At 44.2% G+C, this 27,807-nt stretch overlaps 1 protein-coding gene across 2 annotated transcripts in view; it reads right to left on the bottom strand.

Moving 5' to 3' along the window:
• The window catches only part of ARID3B (AT-rich interaction domain 3B), a 546,358-nt gene extending 519,858 nt beyond the window's left edge, over positions 1–26,500 (bottom strand). The window contains exons 1-2 of one of the 2 annotated variants that reach the window (XM_063926363.1): positions 26,261–26,500; positions 24,199–24,744 (exon numbers count right to left, since the gene is read on the bottom strand). In XM_063926363.1, coding sequence (XP_063782433.1) covers positions 24,199–24,744; positions 26,261–26,296 — 582 coding nt within the window. In that variant the 5' untranslated portion in view covers positions 26,297–26,500. The remainder of the gene's footprint in view (positions 1–24,198; positions 24,745–26,260) is intronic. The other variant, XM_063926364.1, reaches the window with a different exon arrangement.
• Positions 26,501–27,807: the final 1,307 nt, after the last annotated feature.

Raw genomic sequence — 27,807 nt, 5'->3', positions numbered from 1 at the left:
ACACTAATATAAAAAGTTTGAAAAAAGTGGCATATATTTTTAAAACTGAATTTACAAGTCCGCCATTTTCACTTTGCTTTTGCAGGAGTGGGAGCCATCTTTCAGGTATGCCGCTATTATTGAAGAAAACACAACTAACACTAATTGAGGATGAAAGAAATCTCATGTCCATCAAGATCAACCTCTCATTGTTCTACAACCCCCATTCCATTCATCAAGATCAGAGCCGTAGAGGCCGTTCCAGTGAAGTAATCTGTACACATCTGAAGAGCGTGAACAGTCATTAATGGATACTGCATAGCCTTAGCAATTACTACATGGCTAAAGTCAAACTTTAGAAAACAAATAAGTTCCATCAACACTAACTAGAGGAAGCCAGATGCATGTAAACCTGTATACTGATGACATTATGGCAGCATACACCTGGGAACTTGTCAGCTGTGTTTTATCTTGCAATAACCACACAAAATAAATAAATTATATATATATATAAAAAAAATTTAAAAAATATATATATATATATATATATATAAAACAAAAAAAAACAAAAATATATATATATTATATATATATATATATATATATTATGAAAGAATTTTTTAATAAATCTGTGCCTCCCACAAGTGATATACAACCTGACCCTGTGCCAGAACAACTGAAAAAAATCCTACCTAAATCTAATTTTGATCCTAACACGAACAATCCTAGTCTGAAAACATACATGCGACTAGTGGATAAAGAAATAGGTACGGTAACATTTGGTCCTACGGTTGTCCATCCTAATTTATCTCCTGGTGAAAAATTAGCTATTAAAACCTTATCTGGCAACACAAATTTGATTATCAGACCTGCCGATAAGGGTGGGTCAATTGTACTACAGGATGTGCAGGACTATCGTAGGGAAATTCTACGTCAATTAAGTGACATCAACACCTACAGGGAACGGTCATCTGACCCGGTGAATAAGTTTCAAAAGGAATTGGGACTGATTCTCAAAAGAGCTGTTAATAATGTAATTAATCAAAAATTAGCGGATTCATTACTTCCTTAGTTTTCACTGACCCCTCTCCTTTACACCCTTCCAAAGGTGCATAAGGGGTTAACCCCCCCTTCAGGACGGCCGATTGTGTCGGCGCGGGGTACGCTGTCACAACCAGCCTCGGTATACCTGGATGCACTACTTCAACCTTTGGTTAAAAAACACAAGAATTTCCTATTGGACACTACTATCTTCCTGAATGAACTGATCAGTCTGCACGAGATTCCTGAAGGGGCATGGATGATCTGTGCAGATGTGGTGAGCATATATACAGTGATACCACATGGGGCATGTTTACAGACTGTTAAGGAGTTTTTGATTGACAGTGGAATATATTCTGATAGTTTTGTAGAATTCTGTATAAGTTTATTGGAATTTGTTTTGAAGAAAAATTATTTTCTGTTTGACAACAGGTATTATATTCAATTGAGTGGATGCTCAATGGGTTCAGCTGTCGCTCCGATGGTAGCTAATATCTTTATGTTTAATGTAGAACATAAAATCTTTTTTCCAACCCAGGTATCTCATCCAATATTGTATTATACAAACGCTTTATAGATGATTTATTTATAGTTTGGAGGGGTACAGATATATCTTTCACTGAATTGATAGAAACTAATAATAGTAGTCACTGTCCTATTAAGTTTACTATCAGAATGAGCCAAGAAAGGATCGATTTTCTTGATGTTGATATCCAGATTGAGGCCCAAAAGTTTGTGACATCGGTACATACGAAATTAACTGATCGTAATACACTTCTTCAATATACTAGATGTCATCCCCCCACTTTAAAGAAATCACTGCCATATTCACAGATGTTGAGGATTTGGAGGATTAATTCTGACAGCACTTTAGCTAAAATACAGATTGAGTCTTTAATTGAGAAACTAGTTACAAGAGGTTACCCCAGACAAGATTTGGTGGAATCTAGGGATAGAGTAATGACCCTAGATAGAACAAGTTAGAAAAATCTGAGACAATAAAGAATGAGAACACACGATTCCCGGTAATTAATCAATTCAATACTCAATCTAAAAATGTTAATGCGGTACTTAAAAAGCATTGGCACGTTATTAAAACGGATCGTCAATTGCCCTTTGAGAATATGAATCCCATGCCATGTTTTACAATAGGTCGAAATTTAAGAGATTTGCTGGTTCATGCCGATATAAGTGTTACTGATAAAGATAAACCATCACATTTTCTTTCCAGCAAAAGCTTAGGCTGTTTTAAATGTGGTTGTACCACTTGCGGTTACCTTATTTCGGGTGACACTTTTTGTCACCCTCATACAGGTAAAGAGTATCGGATTAGACATCATTTAACCTGTAATTCGACCCACGTGGTGTACCAAATTATCTGTCCCTGCGGTCTCTCCTATATAGGAAAGACCCAGGGCAGATTTAAAGATCGTATGTCGGTACACCGATCGGCTATTAGAGCTGCTCTAGTTAGCAAGAGCAGATCGGACCAGCCGGTAGCTCGACATTTTGCTGAATTTAATCACAGTGTTGCTAGTATTAGATACAGAATGATCGATTTTGTTAAGAAGCCCCTAAGGGGTGGCGATCGCAATCGATTGCTGTTGCAACGCGAGGCAGAGTGGATTTACCGTCTGGGAGTATTATCACCTAGAGGGTTAAATGAACACCTGAGCTTTAGTTGCTTTTAGGAATTATCCTTTTGAGCAATGGATACTTGTTTTTTCAGAGCCGTGTTGGTGATTATTTACTGGTTGTCATGGTGATGGGAGTCACTAACGTGATGATGTAATACGTGTTGGACGTTAGGGGGAAGTTCAGACTGACCTCCTGGCGCGAATTCACTCTGGGTGTATGATTATAAAGGTATGTAATGTCATTTATGTGCATTGTTTCCTGACGATAGTGCAATAAAGCACTGAAACGTTGTAAGACCTGACTGGTTTATTGTTCATTCATTTTTTTTTATTATTAACAGTTTCTTATATAGCGCAGCATATTCCGTTGCGCTTTACAATTAGAACAACAGTAATAGAACAAAACTGGGTAAAAACAGACAGACAGAGGTAGGAAGGCCCTGCTCGCAAACTTACAATCTATAGACATCCAGCCGAGTGCCACACCATTGCGGTACTATATCTATACATCGGTATATGTGGAGGCACCGGCGCAACTATTGGAGTTTTCGTGGAGTGCCGGTCTGAAATTGCTGTGTGTGTGTGTGTGTGTGTGTGTGTGTGTGTGTGTGTGTGTGTGTGTGTGTGTGTGTGTGTGTGTGTGTGTGTTGGAAATAGAGTAATAGGGCAGATGATCTTTTGTAAATTTTAATAAATTTTGCGTATTGGAACATATTGTTTGTTTTCCTAAACAAGATTTCATTTGACATTAGGTCATTCTGTCACAAAAATAGGGGTGTTATAACAACCCCAAGGCGCCAATTACACTAATACTACATATCTATCTAATTATAATAACAACAAACACACACCATAAAAAAAAATAAGATTTTACACTTACCGGTAAATCTATTTCTCGTAGTCCGTAGAGGATGCTGGGACTCCGTAAGGACCATGGGGAATAGATGGGCTCCGCAGGAGACATGGGCACTTTAAGAAAGACTTTAGACTCTGGGTGTGCACTGGCTCCTCCCTCTATGCCCCTCCTCAGACCTCAGTTAGAGAAACTGTGCCCAGAGGAGATGGACAGTACGAGGAAAGGATTTTTGTTAATCCAAGGGCAAGATTCATACCAGCCACACCAATCACACCGTATAACTTGTGATAAACTACCCGGTTAACAGTATGAACAAACAACATAGTCTCGGTCCAAACCGATGAACTATAATATAACCCTTATGTAAGCAATAACTATATACAATTCTTGCAGAAGAAGTCCGCACTTGGGACGGGCGCCCAGCATCCTCTACGGACTACGTGAAATAGATTTACCGGTAAGTGTAAAATCTTATTTTCTCCAACGTCCTAGAGGATGCTGGGACTCCGTAAGGACCATGGGGATTATACCAAAGCTCCCAAACGGGCGGGAGAGTTCAGATGAGACTGCAGCACCGATTGAGCAAACAGGAGGTCCTCCTCAGCCAGGGTATCAAACTTTAAGAACTTTGCAAAAGTGTTTGACCCCGACTAAGTAGCAGCTCAGCACAGCTGTAGTGCCGAGACCCCTCGGGCAGCCGCCCAAGACGAGCCCACCTTCCTAGTGGAAAGGGCCTTAACCAATTTCGGTAACGGCAATCCTGCCGTAGAATGCGCCTGCTGAATCCTGTCACAGATCAAGCGAGCTATAGTCTGCTTTGAAGCAGGGCCGCCAACCTTGTTGGCTGCATACAGGACAAACAGTGCTTCTGTTTGTCAGATCCTAGCCGTTCTGGCCACGTAAATTTTCAAAGCCCTGACCACATCAAGGGACTCGGAATCCTCCAAGTCACGCGTAGCCACAGGCACGACAATAGGTTGGTTCATATGAAAGAATGAGGCCACAATAGGTAGGAATGAAGGACGGGTCCGCAACTCCGCTCTATCCATATGGAAAACCAGATAGGGGCTTTTATGTGATAAAGCCGCCAATTCCGAAACTCACCTAGCCGAAGACAAGGCTAACAACATGACCACCTTCCAAGTGAGATATTTCAACTCCACTGTTTTAAGTGGTTCAAACCAATGTGACTTAAGGAAACTTAACACCACGTTAAGGTCCCAAGGCGCCACCGGAAGTACAAAAGGAGGCTGAATATGCAGTACTCCCTTCACAAAAGTCTGTACTTCAGGTAAAGAGGCCAATTCCTTTTGAAAGAAAATGGAGAAGGCCGAAATCTGAACTTTAATGGAGCCTAATTTTAGGCCCAAATTCACTCCAGTTTGTAGGAAGTGAAGAAAACGGCCTAGATGGAATTCTTCCGTAGGAGCATTCCTGGCCTCACACCAAGAAACATGTTTTCGCCATATTCGGTGATAATGTTTAGACGTCATGTCCTTCCTAGCCTTTATTAGCATAGGAATGACCGCATCCGGAATACCTTTTTCCGCTAGGATCCGGCGTTCAACTGCCATGCCGTCAAACGCAGCCGCGGTAAGTTTTGGAACAGACAGGGACCTTGTTGTAACAGGTCCTGCCTTAGAGGAAGAGGCCACGGATCTTCTGTGAGCATTTCTTGCAGATCCGGATACAAGGTCCTTCGTGGCCAATCTGGAACAATGAGAATTGTTCTCACTCTTCTTCTTATTATCCTCAACACCTTGGGTATGAGAGGAAGAGGAGGAAACACATATACCGACTGGAACACCCACGGTGTCACTAGGGCGTCCACAGCTACCGCCTGAGGGTCTCTTGACCTGGCGCAATACCTTTGTAGCTTTTTGTTGAGACGGGATGCCATCATGTCTATTTGGGGTAGTCCCCACCGACTTGCAATGTGCGCGAAGACTTCCTGATGAAGTCCCCACTCTCCCGGATGCAGATCGTGTCTGCTGAGGAAGTCTGCTTCCCAGTTGTCCACTCCCGGAATGAACACTGCTGACAGAGCGCTTACATGATTCTCCGCCCAGCGAAGAATTCTGGTGGCTTCCGCCATTGCCACTCTGCTCCTTGTGCCGCCTTGGCGGTTTACATGAGCTACTGCGGTGATGTCTGACTGGATCAGAACTGGTCGATTGCGAAGTAAGATCTCCGCTTGACGTAGGGCGTTGTTTATGGCCCTTAGTTCCAGGATGTTGATGTGAAGACAAGTCTCTTGACTTGACCAAAGTCCATGGAAATTTCTTCCCTGTGTGACTGCTCCCCAACCTCGTAGGCTCCCGTCCGTGGTCACCAGGATCCAGTCCTGAATGCCGAACCTGCGGCCTTCCAGGAGGTGAGCACTGTGCAGCCACCACAGGAGAGATATCCTGGCTCTGGGAGACAGGGTGATCCTTTGATGCATTTGTAAATGAGACCCGGACCATTTGTCCAGTAGGTCCCATTGAAAAGTCCTCGCATGGAACCTGCCGAAGGGGATGGCCTTGTACGATGCCACCATCTTCCCCAGGACACGGGTGCAGTGAAGCACTGAAACCTTTTTTGCCTTTAATAGGTTCCTGACCAGAGCTATGAGCTCCTGAGACTTTTCCATCGGAAGAAAACCCTTTTTCTGTTCTGTGTCCAGAATCAGGCCCAAAAAGGTCAGACGCGTTGTAGGAACCAGCTGGGACTTCGGAATATTGAGAATCCAGCCGTACTGTTGCAACGTCCTCACTGACAGTGACACGCTGTCCAGTAACTTCTCTCGAGATCTCGCCTTTATGAGGAGATCGTCCAAGTATGGGATAATGGTGACACCCTGCTTGCGCAGGAGCACCATAATTTCCGCCATTACCTTGGTGAAAATTCTCGGGGCCGTGGAAAGCCCAAACGGCAACGTCTGAAATTGGTAATGACAGTCATGTACCGCAAATCTCAGGAACGCCTGGTGAGGAAGAAAAATCGGAACATGAAGGCAAGCATCCTTTATGTCCAGGGAAACCATCCAATCCCCCCCCTCCAGGCTGGCGATGACCGCTGTGAGCGATTCCATCTTGAACTTTTTCAAGTACCGGTTCAGGGATTTCAGATTCAAAATGGGTCTGACCGAACAGTCCGGTTTTGGAACCACAAACAGGGTTGAGTAATATCCATTTCCTTGCTGGAGAAGAGGAACCTTGACTATCACCTGTTGCAGGTACAATTTTCGAATTGCAGTTAACACTAACTCCCTTTCTGACGGAGAAGCTTGCAGAGCCGATTTGAAAAACCGGCGAGGAGGCATCTCTTCGAATTCCAGCCTGTATCCCTGAGAAACACTCTATTGCCCAGGGATCCACCTGTGAGTGAACCCAGACGTGGCTGAAAAACCGAAGATGTGCCCCCACTTGATCTTGCCCCCCGAGGGAAGCCCCAGCGTCATGCGGTGGATTTTGCAGACGACGGGGGGGGGGGGGACGGACCTTTTCGCACAATTCGCTTAGCTCAAATGAGGACGGAAAGGTGATCTCAGGCTTTTTCTCTTTATACATGTGTACCCTCGTGTCAGGGACAGGGGGTTCCTCAGTAATATGCAAAACCTCTTTAATAGCAATGATCATGTAACGAACACCTTTAGCCACTTTTGGCTGTAATTTTGCATCCTCATAGTCTAAACTGGAATCTGAATCCGTGTCGGTATCTGTGTTGGTGATCTGGGATAATGTGCGTTTCTGAGACCCAGAAGGTCCCGGTGCCACTGGGACAGGCATGGTCTGACTACCTGACTGATCCATAGCCTCAGTCTTGTCTAATCTCTTATGCAATAAATTTACATTAGCATTCAAGACATTCCACATATCCATCCAGTCCGGTGTCGGCGTTGCCGACAGCGACCTGACAATCATGCACTCCCCCCTCCTCCTTAGGCGAGCCTTCATCGTCAAACATGTCGACACACGCGTACCGACACACTCCACACACACAGGGAAACTCTTTTCTGAAGACAGGTTCCCCTTTAGGCCCTTTGGAGAGACAGAGAGAGAGAGTATGCCAGCACACACCCCAGCGCTATATGACCCCAGAGAAAAACAAAGAATGTTTACCCAGTAGCGCTGCTGTAATGTATAATCGCCAATTATGTGCCACCCTTCTACTTTAAAACCCTCTTTCACCGTGTGTCAAGCAGGGGAGAGTCCGGGGAGCTTCCTCTCAGCGGTGCTGTGGAGAGAAAATGGCGCTGGTGAGTGCTGAGGGAGAAGCCCCGCCCCCTCGGCGGCGGGCTTCTGTCCCGCTCAAACTTAATAAAATATGGCGGGGGCTCTTTTATATACATGTACAGTGCCCACCTGTACATGTATATAGTCATTTGCCATAGGAGAGGTATTCTATTGCTGCCCAGGGCGCCCCCCCCTGCGCCCTGCACCCTTACAGTGACCGGAGTGTGTGAGGTGTATGGGAGCAATGACGCACAGCTGCAGTGCTGTGCGTTACCTCAGTGAAGCACCCGAGGGCTTCTGCCGCCTCTGTAGACTTCTTTCTTCGTTTCTTCCGGCTCTGTGAGGAGAACGGCAGCGCGGCTCTGGGATGAACGCCCAGGACGAACCTGTGTTCCACTCCCTCTGGAGCTAATGGTGTCCAGTAGCCGAGAAGCAGAGCCTATCATTTAAGTAGGTCTGCTTCTCTCTCCTCAGTCCCTCGATGCAGGGAGCCTGTTGCCAGCAGTGCTCCCTGTAAAAATACAGAAAAAATCCTAACAAAAATGCTTTCTAGGCAGAGAACTCAGGGGAGCTCCCTGCAGTGCACCCATTCTCCTCTAGGTACAGTGTAAAACTGAGGTCTGGAGGAAAGGCATAGAGGGAGGAGCAAGTGCACACCCAGAATCCAAAGCTTTCTTAAAGTGCCCTATCTCCTGCGGAGCCCGTCTATTCCCCATGGTCCTTACGGAGTCCCCAGCATCCTCTAGGACGTTAGAGAAAAGTGGAATAGTCTCCCATCAGAGGTGGTAGAGGCTAAGACTGTAGAGCAATTTAAACATGCTTGGGATAGGCATATGAATATCCTTACAAAGAATTAAGGTGCAAAAAGGGTCGAGATTGCCTAAAGGATAAAAAAAAAAAAGGGGGGGGGGGCAGACTAGATGGGCCAAGTGGTTCTTATCTGCCATCAAATCCTATGTTTCTATGTACATACATATACACCCACCTCTAGGGTTTATTTTTGTACCCCAACGTGTTTATAGGCCCAATTTACAATCACTTCCTACCCCCCGGTGGAAAAAGGGATCCCCAGCAGTACCAAGCCCTAACTGCAGTGATCGCAAAAACACGCTATGGCGCGTATTTTACCCAATAATTGATTGTGGGGACTCAAAAATAAAAACACCCAGGGTCCCTCAGGACGCGCTCTGACCAGCAGCGCTGTCCTGCGCATTCAGTCAGATTCCGTCTCCACGGCAGCAGAGGGAGGAACTTGGAAGGGGAGGAGACCCTGTGAGAGTGTGTGTGTGTGTGTGTGTGTGTGTGTGTGTGTGTGTGTGTGTGTGTGTTCTCCCGCCCCGCCTCCCCTCACCGTCTGCACCGCGCGCGCCGCACATGACAGGAATCATCCTGCTGTGTGTGTGGGCCGTAGCTAGGGCTGTGACCTCCGCGGGCGGGCTGAGGAAGTCCACGGTGCCCCTCCAGCGAGCTACAGGAGTCAGGCGGCGGAGGAAGCAGGAAGATGCCAGCGGTAAGTGGCGGGACAAGAGGCGGGTGCTACAGCATGAGGGTCATATGGGCTGGAGAGGAGTAGGGGGAAGCTCCTGCAGGACCAGACCCGCCCCATTCATTCCCTCTAACCTGCCGCTCTGTATTGTAATCTAAACCCTGTCACCCGCTCCCCTCTTCCACGATTCTCTATTGAAGCTCCACAGGGCACAGGTGCAGGGTAATACTGGAGGGATATAAGAACTGCCCCCCTCCCCTTTTCCCCAGTGTGTATAATAACTGCCCCCTCCTCCCTTCCCCTGTGTGTATAACTGCCTCCCCCCCACCCCCCTTCCCCTGTGTGTGTAATAACTTCCCCCCCTTCCCCTGTGTGAGTATAACTGCCTCCCCCCCACCCCCCTTCCCCTGTGTGTGTAATAACTTCCCCCCTTCCCCTGTGTGTGTAATAACTTCCCCCCTTCCCCTGTGTGTATAACTGCCTCCCCCCCACCCCCCTTCCCCTGTGTGTGTAATAACTTCCCCCCTTCCCCTGTGTGTATAACTGCCTCCCCCCCACCCCCCTTCCCCTGTGTGTGTAATAACTTCCCCCCTTCCCCTGTGTGTGTGTAATAACTTCCCCCCACCCCTGTGTGTATAACTGCCTCCCCCCCACCCCCCATGTGTGTAATAACTTCCCCCCTTCCCCTGTGTGTGTAATAACTTCCCCCCCTTCCCCTGTGTGTGTAATAACTTCCCCCCCTTCCCCTGTGTGTGTAATAACTTCCCCTGTGTGTATAACTGCCTCCCCCCCACCCCCCTTCCCCTGTGTGTATAACTGCCCCCCCCACCCCCCTTCCCCTGTGTGTAATAACTTCCCCTGTGTGTATAACTGCCTCCCCCCCACCCCCCTTCCCCTGTGTGTAATAACTTTCCCCCTTCCCCTGTGCTCTGCCTGGTGGAATGTGTATAATGCAGTGATTGCAAAATACGTGCTATGGCGCGTTTTTACGTGCTACAAGCAGAGGGGGACTGTCTTTTTTTAAATGAGCGGGTCCTGTAGGACGCGCTGTCTCTAACTGACCAGTGCGTCTCTGCCAATACCGTTCTTCAGTGCCTCTCTCGCCATTAAATCGCCGCCGGCAGTTTCTCCCTGTCCAATCGCGCTGTCCGCAGCTTCTCCCTGTCCAATCGCGCTGCCCGCAGCTTCTCCCAATCCAATCGCGCTGCCGGCAATGTCTCCCCATTCAAGTGCGGCTGAGACGTGACGTCCCTCCTCCCTGTCCGCCAGCGTACTCGCCGTTCTGCTCCAAACTACAGTAAGAAGCAGCTGCGAGCAGGCGCCGGGGCGGGCTGTGTTATGACACACAGTGGCTGCTCGCTAGCCAGCGCAATCATTGAGGAAGCCTGTGTCTCTCTGGCTGCATACGGCTGCACTCCCTGGGGGATTAAGTAAGTTATACTTATAATCAACTAACATAGGGAGCATATGTGTGTGGGAGGGAAGAGTGTCGGCAGCTAATGATGCAGATATGGAGGATGGGGCACTGCCCATCATACACTGCCCATACCTCCTCAGTGTCCATTATAAACACACCAAATTCTTCCACTGTGGGCAACATACACCCCCCACACATACCCACAGAGTGACCATCACATGCACACCCACAGTGGCCATTATATACTGCTCTACCTGGCGCAATGTGTATAACGTGCTCTACCTGGCGTAATGTATATAAGGTTCTCTACCTGTCGCAATGTGTATAACCTGCTCTGCCTGGCGCAAAGTGTATAATGTACTCTGCCTAGCGCAATGTGTAGAACGTGCTCTGCCTGGCGCAATGTGTATAACGTGCTCTGCCTGGCGCAATGTGTATAAAGTGCTCTGCCTGGCGCAATGTATATAGGTGGTTCTACCTGATGCAATGAGTATAATGTGCTCTACCTGGCTCAGTGTGTATATAGGTGCTTCTACCTGGTGCAATGTGTACATATAATGTGCTCTGCCTGGCGCAAAGTGTATAATGTACTCTACCTGGTGCAATGTGTATAATGTGCTCTGCCTGGCTCAGTTTGTATAGGCGGTTCTACCTAGTGCAATGTGTATAATGTGCTCTAACTGGTGCAATGTGTATTAATGTGCTCTACCTGGCGCAGTGTGTATAGGTGGTTCTACATGGTGTAATGTGTATAAGCGGCGCTACTCTGTGGTGTAATGTGAATTGGTACTATTATGTGGCCAAGCCCCTTCCCCACAAAGCCAGACCCTTAAATTTTTTATGCGCGCCTTCGGCGCGCACTGTCCATACTTTCCAATATGGGAGGGGGACCACCAATTCACTTTCTGCCAAAGTGCACCAAAATGTCTAGGTACAGCTCTGGAGCAGTGTTCTGCATACTACACAGCCCAGCAGCACTGTCACCCCCTTCTTCCCCTTGCAACACTTTTGTAGTGTCCAAATCAAGTTGTGGGGTTTCATATTTGAATCATTAATAAGATTAATAATAACCTTCATTCCGATGGGACCCAGAATAGGACAGGTAGGACCCCAATTTTTAAAAGTGAGGGGTCCCTGGGACCCACTTTTTTTTAGGCTCAGCGCGATCACTGCCTAACTGTAATAGTTTCCAGTGGCAAAGCCCCCAACTCCCTTACCCTGAACAAATTCAGAGTTCTTTTCACTGACTACTGAAAAATTATTCCGGTCTTTTTAAATTGTACACTATAACAAAGATCTAGTAGTATCCGGATTAATTCAAATAATTGCGTCTCAAAATACAGTAGTCCTGTATGAATTTCCTAAACTACTAGCCAATAAGAAAAGGAGTGTGCTAGACGAATATATAAGGTTCAGTATGCCATAAACCGTGATCCTTTTAAACAGTTACACATATACTACAAATGGAGGGAAGTGGAAGATGTTCCTAGTAATTAAGGAGATGAGCACACAGCTGGGATTACCACCATACCACCTGGCCGATCTACTTAGAAAGGATCTCAGATGTCTGGAATCTCCCAACCCCCTCTCCTCAATCACCTTCCATTCTATGCCCAACAAGGAAAGCTCAGCACTGACACAGAATATTTACAATTGTACAGACATTGGTAATAAAGTGTCACATTAAAGACAATGATTAAATTAAGGAACCACGTTAGATCACCTGTAGATGTGCAGAAAGACACACAGTCAATAAGAGTGTTATAGCAGCAATGTAAAGCGGATAAATTCTAAATACTTAAGCCGGAAACACGTCAGCAAGATTGCCACATACAGGAGGGCCAAACACGCATAGATCTCCTTCATTCTCTGTACCAGAACACACTCCAATGCAGTGGAACTATCAGAAATCTTAGGACCTCTCACCAACATGCAGTCATTCCAGGTTTTTACAATGTTTCATTCCACATTAAACCTGATGAAATGAAAAGAAATTGTCTCACGTATACCTGCGTTTGCTAGGTCATAAAATAACGCAAAGAAACTGAGAAAGATCAAAATTATTTCTCATACCCCTCTTCCATTGACTTCAAAATCCCAGGTTTGGTCAGTGTAAACACAAACTAGCTAAGACTAAAGGGGAGAAATCATGGAGAAATCAGTACTTAAATTCTAAAGGGCCTTACAGATGGGAAGGGAGGGGTATGTGAAGGGAGATGTGTGCGAACCGCTCAGCACCCATCTATCCCCCCACTCAGCACAGCGCGATGAGTGCTGAGCAAGGGGGGCGCTCATTTCACCCAGCAGGTGAAATGAGCGATGTGCTAGATTGCGCCTGTATGCAGGTCAATCTAGCACCGGGGATAGCGACGCGCGGGGCCACGCATCGCTATTGCTGGGTGGCATACACAAGAGATCCATGCTTAAAATCTAAGCAATCTAGTCAGATTGCTTGGATTTTAAGAATGGATTTCTCTGTGCGTATCCCCTACAGCGATAGCGATGCGCAGTCCCGCGTGTCGCTATCGCCGGTGCTAGATTGGCCTGCATGCAGGCGCAATCTAGCAGGTCACTCATTTCACCGCTAGGTGAAATGAGCGCCCCCCTCGCTCAGCACACATCTCTCCCTCGCTGTGCTGAGCGAGGGAGATGTGTGCTGAGCGGTCACTGATAGATCGCTCAGCACACATCTCTGAGGAAATCTCCCCGTCAGTACTGGCCTTATGTCCTGGGTCCCTGACCCTGCTCCCGACCAGTGTCACGGAGCGGAGACCTGAGAATTTGCCATGCTGATAGACCCAGCGTTTTCCCGTGCTGCAGTGGAAAAGGGGTAATAGTGTCCAAAGATATCTGAATTATAGTAATATTTGAAACTATTTGCTTTCTTGATTAAGCATCACACATTTATTCAGTCTTCTAATCAGTCATTCAGCCTATTTAAATAGAGAACACCACTATGTTTGGTATCATTGTGTGCACCACACTGAACATGGCAGAAAAGAAAGCAAAGGAGAGAGTTGACTGAAGATCAGAAAGAAAATTATAGACAAACATGTTAAAGGCAGTTTGCTCAGAAGAGTGGACCAAACTACCTGTTGACAGGTAAAGTAGTCTCAATGGGGGAATTAAAAAGGTTTCTTGTACCCGTTGCTCCCTTCTAAAGTAAACGGGAGCAATGAAATTGAACTACAGAAATCACTTGATTGCACTACATGTAGTGCAACAATATATTAGGATAACAGTCTGATTTCTATTAACTATAGAACAATGACTGATGTCAATTACTTTTATCACTTTCAAGTTTTTTCAGAGAAAAATGTGAAGTCTTTTTTAGTTAAAAAGGGTACCAACAAATGTGCCCATGTCTCTACGATACAAGAGGGTAGTGGCAGGAATATAGAGACCACAGGATGGAAAGATCATAGTAAGCAAAAACAGAATTTTACATTACAAGAAAAAAAAAGCAAATTCTCTGTACATGGCTTCCAGTTTTTTAATAATAATGGGAACAAACATGCAATAGGTGAGAAAAGGTTTCACAGGTAACAGGTTTATAATGAAATCTTTGTTTTACCAAGAATAGAAAGGCTTCTGCAGCTTTGATGCCTTGCCCATTGGCAACTCATACGTTTTTTTTTTAAGTTTTTATTAAAACTGGTTCTGTAAAATTTCAGGAAATATACCAGCTGCATTTAAAGCAAAACTAACCTTTGCTTTAAAACAATTGTCACATAGTGGCCGATTCAATTGTTTTGTGGGTACCCAAATGTATTGGGCGCCCACCAGAGCTAATACATTTTCCTGTTTATTGCGCACCCATTAGTACCGGGTATAGCCGTGCAAAATGGCTAAACCTGTCTAAAGTACAGGCTAGGGAGCCCAAACCCCAGCGTTTACGCACATTTCCCCTCACAAGGCTGCGAGCTGACATGTGACTCACCGACTGCATGTGCACCCAAGCACACCAACAATTGAATTGCTTTGTTGGGGGCCATCTAGTGGTGACTGGTGATAACAGTTGAATTGGCCCCTTAAAATCGCTTCTCAACGGAATTACAGTTGTGCCTGCAAATCGCTATTACAATTGGGTAGTAGTTAATTTTTATACATTTTTTTCTGCCGTGCACGGTCTCCCTACTCATTTCAGTAAGTCTAAATTGTGCTTGACTTTAAAATATTTATATAAAAACACAAAATGAATCAAGCGATAGCAGTCACGATTGATAAATCAAATACTATTGAAAACGCCAAAGATAAAAAGATAACTTGCAAGTACAATTTGTTATTGTTTTTTTAAACATTAATTTTTCGAAAATTAATTAAAAGCAAAAACCACTTATCACAGTATTTCTGTAGAGGAGAATGGACTGCACTTTTATACTATATGCTATAATATTGCTGTGCAAATATGTTTTATTGGGGGAATTTAAAGGTTTGCCGGTAGCTGTCAGTGCCGGGTGCCTGACGAAGCAATTCAATTGTTTCTCTGTTCGGGTGCAAACAGCTGCTGGCGTCAGTATTTCTTCTCGCAGCCACCCTGCGCTGGTGAGCGAAGTGACCTTTTGGGTGCTCAAATCCACTTTTCATGTCACATCCATCACTTTAGTCTAGTGTAGCATTTTACATGGCTAAACCCAGCAGTGCATCATGCATTCAAAAAGAAACTGAACTTTAGACAGGAGATCGGGCGCATAAACAATTGAACTGCCCCCTATATCCCTATTGCACTAGTTAATTAAAGGATACTTCTTGGTAACAACCAGGCAGCTAACACAAATCACTATGCACAATAGAGAATCTATAACATATTAACAGATGTAGCTTACATGTGCATTACTATAATTTTCCAATCACCCAGCGCTGTGGCACATTGATTCAAAGGGTGCGGACTTAACCAGCTATTCTTTACATAATGACTGAGGCTAATCAGTCTTTCCAGAGCTACACTCACCCTTGTCTTAGGATCAGAGGTCAATCCATCTCTGTTGAACATTCATTGGTCCTACAATCATTTCCCCCTCCTCCAAGACTGAGTTATATAAATTGTTGACATCTTTATGCCTTAGTCAACAAATCCTAGGTGTTTAGGCAGCTAAACCCATGGCAGCCAAAAAGGTAATGAATCAGTCTCAACGACCATACTATTTGCGGAGGGACGATGAGAATGAAAAGTGTACTCAAAGTAAAAAAATTTATGTAGTGTAGGTGCAGCGTGAAGGGGTATTAATTTCTAAAAACTGGTCAAAAGGTTAAAAGACAAAGTATGATGTAACATTTGCTTTTAGCTACAAATCTGCATGGTTACCTGTAGCACAGTTTTCAAAAATGCCCCCAATATGGACCTCACTTCAGTACAAAACTCTAAGATCATCACGCAGCTGCTTAGAACCAAAAGGACTCTCAGAAAAGCAGTTACAACTATAGGGGACATAACTATAAAATGCAGTGGTATTGAAGGTTTTCAAAGTCATCAGACACTGGATGTATATGTAAAGGACTGGAGGCATTTTAAAGAGCAATAATAACAACAGGTGGTCCCTGCCATGAATTATCATCCCTGGACTCCTATGAATAATTGGTTCAGTCAAAGAACACATTACTTACCAGTTACTCAGTGCACAGAGCATTCACATAATGGTATAGGCAGGAATGGCCACTTTGTCTTATTGTTCATAGGTGGGGGGGAATTATTGTGGGCTAACTGCCCAATCACTCTTCTGTGTGTCCTTATACAGATACGTCTGCTTTCATTGCATTAGTACGTCCAAAGAGGACATTTTCTTAATAAATTAAAGTTTAACAATCGTATGTGTATCATTTTATTTCAGTATAAAGGAATTACATCTTACTGACCCCCTTACCATTACACTGGGAATTAAGAGAACACAAACTGGCACTAAACAGGTTCCATATTTATTAATCTTTCCCAGGTGGCATAAAAGCCTTGATGCTTTCCACTGTGGGGCTGGCAGTCTTTTGGTGGGAGACTCACTCAACTCATGCCCTGTCCAGCCCAGGCTTGTTCCTGCTATGAAAGGGACACCACCACATGGAAGGTTTCCTGGTTGATACTGGAAAACAAGCTTGGCTGTCTGATATGGGACTAGTTGAGGAAATTGATTGAGGGGCTACAGAACGTACTGTGAAATGTTCTGCGTTGTGGATGTATACAAGTACAGGTATACCATATGCATATGAAACAAATGTAGGTTGCTTGTGTTTTTTGACAGTGGGTAGTGGCCATTAGATTATTATTATTTTTTTAACAGTTATTTATCTATTCCGCAGTTCTTTACAAAGCATATTTGGTCATTCCAATCAGTCCCTTCTTCAGTGGAGCTTACAATCTATACACACACAAGGATTAATTATACTTTTGTCGGGAGCCAACTAACCTATCAGTATATATTGGCATTGTGGGAGGAAACCCATGCAAGCACAGGGAAACTATAAAAACAACGCACAGTTTAGGCCATGGGGAGAATAAAACCCAAGACAGCAGCAGTGCTGTAAGGGAGTAATGCAATTATTACACAAACCGTGCTGCCCATTATTTCTTTGTTCATCATTAGAATCAATTGTCTAACTTCGCCACTAATAGACCCTACACATTAGGCGATTTCACCGAACAATATGAACGTTCTTGTTCATTAATGAACGAGAACTCGTTCATATCGTTCAGTGTGTAGGCACCAACGATGAGCGGCCCCGCGCTCGTTCATCTTGGTGTCGGGTCGCTTATAAATGCAGGCCATTGCTATGGGTCCGGGAACCTTTGGTGGTGGTGGGGGGGGGGGGGGGGGGATGGGAAGAAACCACTCCCAAACCGCCGGGTCGCCCGTATCTGCCGTCGGGCAGCTCGGCAGCGTATCGCCTTATGTGTAGGGCCCATAAGGGGGTGCTTCAATTGTTTAAGAAGATTAACTCCTGTCGAACATGGCCTCAAAGCTAATTAAATTTTTTAGGGGTGACCAGTCCAGAGGCTGCGCTTATCATGGATTTCTGCTCGAACCCTCCTTAACATAAATACACATAAAGTAGGGCAGGTGGCTGGTTGCAAGAACCAACTGCACTTTAACTACCGGGAGACTAGCATTTGGTAAATCCTATGCATTAGGGCGCTAGAATGGTGTTGCTTACAAAACAAGTTGAATTAGCTCCAGGCTATATGGGAGCTAATTTTCTGAAACAAATGAATTGCCCCCTAAGAGCACAGGGGTATGGGTCGTTGGGTCGACTCAACTTTGGTAGACAGTCATTAGGTCGACCACTGAAGGTCAACATGTACTAGGGCAACATGAGCTTTTGGACTGTTTTTGGTGTCGTTTTCTTCATAAAGTGGCGGGGAATCTCAATTAGTGCACTGTGTCTCCTCGCATGGCTTGCTTCGCTTGGCACAGGTTACCGTTCCAATCGTAGTCCACGTGGATCGTCAAGTATTGAAAAATCCCCCCCCCCAAAAAAAAAGTGAAAAAACTCATGTCAACCTTTTGACCTAGCACATGTCGACCTTTTGACCAGGTCGACCTAAGCTGTGTCGACCTAACGACCATATCCAGAGCACAGAATGCCAGCATGTTGATCTTACAGCTCCCCTACACTGTACTATAAGGATACCCATAAACCATGTAACCAGTTTGTTATTCTTACTTATTACCATTTATTTATATAGTGCACACACATTCTGCAACACTTTACAGATAATATTTGACCATTCACATCAGTTCCTGCCCCAGTGGAGCTTACAATCTGTATTCCCTACCACATGTATACGCACACAGATTCATTGGGTTAATTTTGTTGGGAGCCAGTTAACCTACCAGTATATTTTTAGATTATGGGAAGAAACCCACGTAAGTACGGGGACAATATACAAACTCCACACAGTTAGGGCCATGATGAGAATTGAACCCATGACCTCAGTGTTGTGAGGCAGTAATGCTAATCATTACACCATCCGTACTGCACCATTCTTCTTCCAAATGCAAGACACTGTTTTCCCTGCCACCTGTTGGGTGTTCGAGCCAACTGCAATGAACTTTTAAATGAATTTGTAAACCATTCATAAAAAAGTGGAAATGACTCTTTGTATTGGTAGAACCTGCGAGAGAGAGAAGAAAAAAAGGGCCTTCCCTGTTCCAAAGTCACCATGACAGTCTCATAAACTCTCTCATTGCTTTAAAAGGCAGAGACCACTACCTCTAGGTTTCCCTAGCTCCTTCAGGGAGAGAGCGTGGATTTTTTCTTCACCATCGATTATTTGTGTCACATTCCAGAAAGCAACAGACGCAAACACACAGATGAAATGTTACAAGCGCAAACAAGATTCTCTTTTCTATTACGGCTATTCATATAATGGCTCATTGTAAACCAGACAGTCAATATTTGGAAAATAAATAAATAAGCTAAAACTATCAAGAGAACCCGAAATAGAAGACAGGGTCATGAGATTAGCACTAACCCTTTAAAATGTACCATCATGAACATAGTGTCCACCGTATGTAATGCACTCAAACAAAAACAAAAAAGAGTAATTAACGCAAGCAGAGAAAAGCTAGCAATAACATTTAGTGCATTGTATAGGACCCTCGTATGTGGAAAGGGAGTTTTATTACCTAGAAGCAGTATAGGTACAATATTTAGCTGTTATTTGATGTTTACTACATACAACAGAAAGTGTGCATAATTAAATCTTACACACACAAAACAAACAAATCTATAGCGTATGTGAAACATTAAATGTGCAGGTGTGGATCTAATTTAGAATAAACACATAAACCAGGAAAACCACTTGCAAAATACTACTAGGAACAATGGGTCTATTTCAGACCTGTTCGTTTGCTAGGGTTTTTTTGCAGTCCTGCGTTCGCATAGTCGTCGCCCATAGGGGAGTGTATATTCGCTTTAATTAAAAGTGCGCGAATTCATGTGTAGTAGAGCTGTACAAACAGATTTTGTGCAGACTCTGCGCAGCCCAGGATTTACTCAGCCGCTGCGATCACTTCAGCCTGTCCGGGACCGGAATTGACGTCAGGAACCTTTCCTGCAAACGCATGGAGACATCTGCGTTTTTCCAGACACTACCTGAAAACGGTCAGTTGCCACCCACAAACGCCTTCTTCCTATCAATCTCCTTGCGAACGGATCCTTCGCGCAAACCCATCGCTGAGCGGCGATCCGCTTTGCACCCGTGTGACGTGCCTGCACATTGCGGTGCATACGCATGTGCAGTTTAGACCTGATCGCCCACTGTACGAAAAACGCAGCCTAGTTATCAGGTCTGAATTAGGCCCAATATGCATTGCACATCTTGGCTATTCATTTCTAAGATAGATAAAGGTCTCTGGAGCATCATATATAACTAATTATTTTAATGAGTGAAAAGGTATATTAAACCAGAGAAATGCACTGCTAAATTCTAATTCCAATAGATGAGAGCTAAACACTATAAATGAGCAAAAAGCAAGCACATATGACAACGGAGCAAATCAATTCAGCCTTCAAGTGTGTCATGCTGGGAGGTCAGGCGACCTGATTTTGGAACAAGGAATAAGAAGTAAAACCAGATTCTTATGTGTTATTGTGGCCAGTTGGTCAGGCTAAACTGGTCTCTCAATCCATTTAATGAGTTTGGGGGTTGCATAGCCAACATGTGGCAGCTTGCAACGGAGGAGGAGTCACCAAGCTGCAAAGCTTAACTCCTCAATTACCAAAATACCCAACATTGCACACACAGCTGTACATTTTGTTCCAAAAATGATAATCTGAATAATGACAGAAAACATATTACTGAAATTGCCATAACTCGTGCATTAGAGTTAAGAGGCAGAATTAAAAAAAAATGGTTTGCTTTAAACTCCTTGGTTGTTAAAACAGACCAGTGCCAGCACAGTAATTTCCTATGCTGTAGGTTACACAGTACAGCATAATGGTCTCTTTTCATAGCCCACTATGGAGATCATAATACCATAGTACAGGCATTTTACAGGGACAGTAAATATGCTGTTCATTAAAGTTTCAATACATGCATTCTGAGATGTTCAATTTAGCTGAGGAAAGCATGGAATGTTCTGTACAAGGGTAATTCACTGTAGCATGCTCTATGTATACAGGATCATCTCTAAGTGGTGATACATTGGACAAGGTACAGAAAATCTAACATCAGGCTGCTGGAAAACACAGAAGGAATGGGTCATTTCCTGTGGTTTATTGCTGCCTCCATATACAGATCACCTTTCCAACTGCTGGAAGGGAGGAGTAAAACTTGAAAAAGCATCATGGGTAAATAAGCAAAAACAAAAAAAAAAACCTCACCCTTTCTACAACTGAAAAAAAAACTTAATTACTCTAAAAACTGCCTTTGTGTCACGGTTAGAAATATGTACCCTCCAAGTGTAAGAATATCTATACTGTATATAGTTAGGAGAGAAAAATGTTATTTTATGACTTACATGTACTCAAAAGTGGTATGTTATAACTAGCTGTGGTCCTCTTGCAAAATCAGTTGGACTAATGGATCACAACCCTGTGCGTTTCACATAAAACATCTGTTTTCGGAAGAAACAGCCCTGTTTTCGCATGAAAACGTGGCTGTTTCCGGGGACATAAAATCCCTGATAACCGCGGCGACTTGCAGTGTTCCATGCCCGCCGCAACAGTAGCAGGCTGGGACTGCAGGGAGGGTAGAATACAGTGGCACATCTACAAGCACTTGTCATGGCTGGTTCTTTGAACCTGGAAGGTCTCCACAAAGTACTAGAATCATGGGTTTCACAATTCTAGTACACAGAGTTGGACACAATGCTGAATGTTAACAAATTAGCAATTTTTTGCGACTGCGCATTCATCCGAGTCCCTAAACAGACACACGGCCGATGCTTCCAGCAGGGTCTGCACACAGAGACTGATTGAGCCTCACTGACTCCAAAACTTATTGGTTGTTCCTGGGTGGTGACTAAACAGGCACACAAAGATATTCTGTTTGATGGGAGCGCTATGGCAGCATTTCCCGAGTGTCACAGACATGGTTTTGGGCGTACATATTCTCATGGAGATTGTTAACCTAGTATGGGGCTGGTACAAATCCCGCAGGTGCTTCTGATGGTTGCAACTGCAGACGCTCAAAGTGACCGTCCCAGCTTAAACTAGCATTAGCATAAAGTCAGATGTGACAATGGCAAAAGACCCCAACAAGATTGCAGCATGTTCAACCTCTACATGCTCTCTATGGGATGTACCCAATTAGAGGTGAAACATTGCACTTTTTTCTGATGCTTCACTGATTTTAACAGGCTATCCAATTTGGTCACCTGTAAAAAAAAAAAAAAATACATTATCTCCTGAAAACACACAGGTTCAGTGAAACCTGTGTTTTAGGTAGCAACAGCTCTGTTTTCGCATGAAAACGTGGCTGTTTCCGGAGACATAAAATCACTGATAACCGCAGCGACTTACAGTGTCCCATGCCCGTCACAACAACAGCAGGCTGGGACTGCAGTGAGGATGTCGCGGCCCGGGAGTCGGCACCTCGTGCTGGCTTATCAAGGCTAATGGGATAGCCCTAGGCAATATCATTACCCGCAGTAATATACCGCTGGTAATTGGATAACCCCCTTAGTGTTAGTGTGGGTTTCCTCCTACAATTCAAAAACATAATGGTGGATTAGCTGTATTCTGACACAACAAAAAATAAACCCTAATGTTTACAGTATTTGTATCCATGAGGTAGAGAATATAGTTTTACCTCCTCTGCGGCAGTAACTGACACAAATGACTAAATATCTCTGTATATTGCTGTGTAATGTGTGTTCTACATAAATAATATCAATATACAATTGATAGACATTTTAAGCCTTAATTTCTAACTATACCAGTTTTTCAATAATGAGTGAATGACTGAATCATTCATACTACTTTAGCAGGTGGCAAACATTTGTTAGTATAATGTAGGATGGACGGCGTTTAGTAACATGACCACAGTCTTCAACCTGTTGAGTTTCAGAATATTATTTACTATATATATATATATATATATATAAAAAAATAAATAAAATGGCAGTGTCAATTATTTACCCATATACATTTTATCAATTTAATTTGCCCCCTACCCTTTTCCCTTTAAGTACATATTTAGAAATCTGATTGAATTACCGTATTAAACTCTGGAGGGGCAGTAATTTTACCAAACATAAAAGAGAAATAGACAATGCAATACATCACAACATACGGACCTAACCATTTAATGAAACCAACCTTGCATCAGGTTCTGCCTGAATCAGAACATTAAAGCTTATGAAAAGTTTTACATTTCCATGAAAATAATTAATAACTTTTCAACATGGGGATTCAGAAAGGACACACTTGCCTAGGAGATGTTAAACCATCTGACAACTGCGCATGTTATGGTATATAGAAACAGCAAATAATCATAACAAGGTCATCTTCCTAGAAGGTTCACAAACCCTGTTTTCTTGCATTTGTTTTCCTAGGTCCATGATTCAGGTTACATCTCACAGGCGTGACCAGAATTAAGAGCAAATGTTAAATAAATTCTTCACTACTGAGCCTAATACAAAGTGCTCACTCTCCTACACTATATATCTTGCAATATTATACAAAGTGATATATAAATGTGTTTAAGAATATTTTTCTATGTACTGCACTATACAACATGTAATACTTGAAATATAAAATGAAAGCAAGTCATATTAGCTCTGTCACAGCGATAACATCCATTGAAATTTAATTGGTTTAATTTGAGCAAGAGGACTACCTCAGTCTATCAATCCAGGATATTTAGCTGAATTCTATATTTTGGATATGACCTACATAAGTTTGTGAATGACACTTTCAAACTCTCCTTTAAACGGGATGACTTAGGTGGACAACATACTGGAAACTAATTCACTTTTAAAATTTTGAGTGCAATGGCTCAAAACATTTGTGTCAAAATTCGACATATGGGAATCTCATTTCTCAAACATATCTCCATCTGCGAGTAAGAGAAGTTTTACACTCTCCCGAGCCTGACTCTTTAGCTTTCACACCTTTCAGACTTGCCTTAGCTGCAGCTGTCTTCCATGTGCATAGTGGTTGGGAATCTGTATAGCAATTTGGGTCACTCAGGAGAAAAAGCACTTTAGGTCCCATAGGAAAAAGTTCTGGCTGTATAGCTAAGGGAATATGTATCGCATGGGTAAAAAGGAAAACCCTCCAAGACAAAACCTTAAATGGTACTGACAGAGGATAAATACAATGCTAATATACATTTCTTGCCGTATACAGGAAATGAAAAACTTTAAATACATATTAAAATATTACTTTGCCATCTTTTTTAGCTTGTTGATTTTTAGAATATCTTTGTGTTTATCCAACTGGAAGCAATGTGCTGCTGCATACATCACTCGTTTGGGTACCCCAAAATCACAGATTCTCCTGCACACATATATGGGTTGCGAGGAACAATGCGTGATGTTGGTGGTCCTTAAGAATCACCCAGAATGCCGCCACCTCTCAGCCATCACCACTTATTGAATTGCCTCTTCAAACTGTAAATGTGATCTTACCGGCTTAATGTGCTCTTGCAAACTTTGCTTAGGATGTTTAGAAGGTGAAGGGTTAAAGTTTTCATCTTGAGGCTCCTCTTTCACAGTTGGGTGTCGCTGACTGGGGTTCCCTTGCAAACTGTTAGGAACTATTCCCTGCTGCTCTCTCTGAACCTGAAGATACTTCTGTGCTAGCATGGATGCGTGGCCTTCCCCATCATCACCCTCATCTCCGAATGAATCGCCTTCATCACTTTCTTCATCCTCCATCTCTTCTTCATCAGGATCACTGGCACTCCGTAGAGGTGCCATGGGCGGGCGGGCTTTAGTAGATGACATAATAGCAGGACCAGGCATGGATTTCAATGCATGTTGCGATGCCAGCTGTTGGGCATAGAGCCGTTGTGTTTCTCTAATCTGTCTTTCACGTTCCTCCATGCTGCGAGCGGCTTGCTGCTGTTGCTTTTGGAGTTGCTCCATCACAGCCTCCAATTTCATGCCCTGCTTGGTGTGCATCTGAGAACTGCCCGACAGGGTGGGATTTAATCCACTCTGAATCAAGGAGGGCTAAAAACAATGCAAAAAAATTAAATCACAGGCGTTATTGACTAATCTTCTCTAAGCAAGCTTACAGTTTCATAAATATTTATAAAGAATAAAAAAAGAAGACATACAAGCATATTTAAGAGTTCAGATTAAGTAGCACCATGTTTAATTTGTCACAGCTGGTTGTTTGGTTAACAACAGGATGCAAGAACACACACTTGTCAGAAGCAGAATAACCATGGACAACAAATCTGCCTGAATAGTACAGTACTAATACCAGATGGGGCCCTGATGCATGTGGTATATTGGCTCTGTGTGGTGGAAGCAAAAACAAATACAATACCTACATGTTACCCTCCTAATATTTACAGGATTTGAGTATAAATTTAACATCTAGTATACACAAAATCAAACAGATTTTAAAATATAGTGACAATAGCAAAATATATACTTTTTTTAAATATATACACTGGAAGCAAAACCAAAAGTGTTGGAGTGAGGGAACATAACCCAACTATCCCATGGATACAATCAGTTCAAAGACCCAAGTAAACTGTCACATCTACAGGGCCTTTCCTTTGAAATACAATCCTTTGCCATTAGCTCATCGCCCATATAAACTATTATCTGATCTCCACATGTAGGTGCTTTGTGTCTAAAATTATATTATACATACTAACAAAGAACTTACTTTCCATCTAATTATCATTACAAATGAACATGCAGATGAATACGTTTCAGATCATAAGGAAATGTATATATAAAACCTTAAAAAGGGTTCATGTCAGTTATGTACGGTCTGTGGCTCTGTATAAGGAAAAAAAAAATCTATCCTCCATGATGCATATGAATTCTAAATTAATGTGAAACCAAATGAGATGACCATTTACCTAGCAAATATGCTTATACAAGATAAGACTAGTCAGATGTTAGTATACACAGCAATCCTAAAAAGCAGTCACTAGGGCATACAGCTGAATTTGGAATGTGGGAAGATGCGAGAGTATTTGCTCTATCGGAAACTTAGGGCAGATTGTATTTAGAATGCCATCGTTTAAGAGGACACTGATTCGTAATTTTAATTAGTGTGGTAGATGGGGTCACAAACATTGCATGCAATTTATGAGTAATGTATATGCACCAGACCCTCCCGACTTCATTAGAAGCACATTATATGCAGTACAGAGGCCACACGGCGGAGGATTACACCATGATCACTGGGGGGTGGGGGGGGTGATGATGTTGGCACATGCGACCTATTGCTGTACATGTATAATGACATCCGCCCATGTAGCCATGCAGTGGATGCCCCGCACCACAGGCCACCCCGGGGGTCTCGCCAACCAGGGCGGCCAACCCTCTCTCTACACTGAGGACGTGGCGACGGGGCATCCGCAGTGTAGGGGAGGTGCCGGCGCTATGTCTCCTGCACGGGGGGCGCGGGTGTGGGGTCCCCAGGGTGCGGTGTGCTGGTGGTTGCCGACCCTCGCCCCACCGTCCGCCCTGGGTGTACTAGGAGGCCCTTCTCTGCCCTCACCATCGACTCTCTCCCGCAGCCGGCCTTCTCCACCATCCCGTCAGCCTGCAGGCCGCTCGGCACCGCGCTCTCCTGTAGCCACTTCGCCGCCCGCCCCAGCTTCCCCTACGTTTCCGTCTCACTACAACCTCCAAGTCTCACTAGGCTCCTCCCGACACACAACGAAGCGACTGAGCTGACGTAACGGCGCACGCCAGGCCGAACGTCAGCACGTCCTCCGCGAGGTCTGGCGCATGAGTAACTCTACCTCGCAGACGACACAGCCATGTTGGTGCACCCAACCTACTGCTGCGCTGCTCTGTAGCGGAGGTCGCCACCGGCCTCGGGGTGCAGGCGTGGGCCGGGGCCGACATCCCCAAGTCAGATCCCTGAAACAAGAACGCGGTGCCGGCTAAGTGAACACGCCGATTCATTGCTATTCTTACAGACTGGCCTTTAAATAGAGGATGTAATAGCAGTGGTGTAATTACAGGGGTATTCGCAGCGATGCATGTCTTCAGCGCTGCGTGTTTCCATTAACTCCTATCATATTGCTGTACGTGATAATAATCATCTGGTTGTGATGCTCCTGGTTATTTTCCAGCTATAGTAACAGCTAATCAGGCGTCCGTATTTATCATCCTCAACAGTTGGGGCCTGGTTACTCTATTTATAGATAACAAACTGACTAAGCAGAATTAAGGGGTACATTTACTAAGCAGTGATAAGAGCGGAGAAGTTGCCCATGGCAACCAATCAGCACTGAAGTACCATCTATAATTTGCATACTATAAAATGATACAGAGCTGCTGATTGGGCGATGGGGAAATTTCTCCACTGGCTCACTTCTCCGTTCTTATCGCTGCTTAGTAAATGTACCCCTTGATATTATACTTTAAGCAGCATATTTGTTAAATAAAAGGTCCTCAAACTCTGCCATTACAGTCCAGGTATTAAGGATATCCATGCTTGAGCACAGGTAACTTTGAGGTCTATGTATAGTGCTAAGCCTTGGAGAGTGATAAAGTGCCAGATAAATCAGCTCCTAACTGCCACGTAAAGGGGGGTACACACGGAGAGATCCATGCTTAAATTCCAAGCAATCTGACTAGACTGCTTAGACGTTATGCATGGATCTCTCCGTGTGTATACCCCACAGCGATAGCGATGCACAGTCCCACGCATTCCTTTCAGGGTCAGTTTTAGACCTTGTGGCGCCCAGGGCAAAAGTTTCCTTTGACGCCCCCGCTATGGCGAAAAAGGGGTAGTGCGCGCCTGCGGCGCGCGGTAAAAAATGGGGGCATGGCTTCATAGGAAAGGGTCGTGGTCAGTTTTGCTCCCTGTAGTTTTGCCCCCTGTAGAGTTGTGACCACAGTAGCTGTTGTGCCCCCTGCAGCTGTTATACCCCCTGCAGCTGTGCCCCCTGCAGCTGTTGTGCCCCATGCAGGTGTGCCCCCAGTAGTTGTGCCCCCCTTAGTGTGCCCACCAGTAGCTGTGCACCTAGTAAAAAAATACTTACCAGCCCCGTTTCTGCTTCCCGACCACTGCACTCTGTCTCCGCCGCCTGC

This window comes from Pseudophryne corroboree, chromosome 6, assembly GCF_028390025.1.
Source record: "Pseudophryne corroboree isolate aPseCor3 chromosome 6, aPseCor3.hap2, whole genome shotgun sequence".
Lineage (NCBI taxonomy): Eukaryota > Metazoa > Chordata > Amphibia > Anura > Myobatrachidae > Pseudophryne > Pseudophryne corroboree.
The sequence above is the reverse complement of the archived record's forward strand: the minus strand, read 5'-3'. Positions and strand labels throughout refer to the sequence as shown.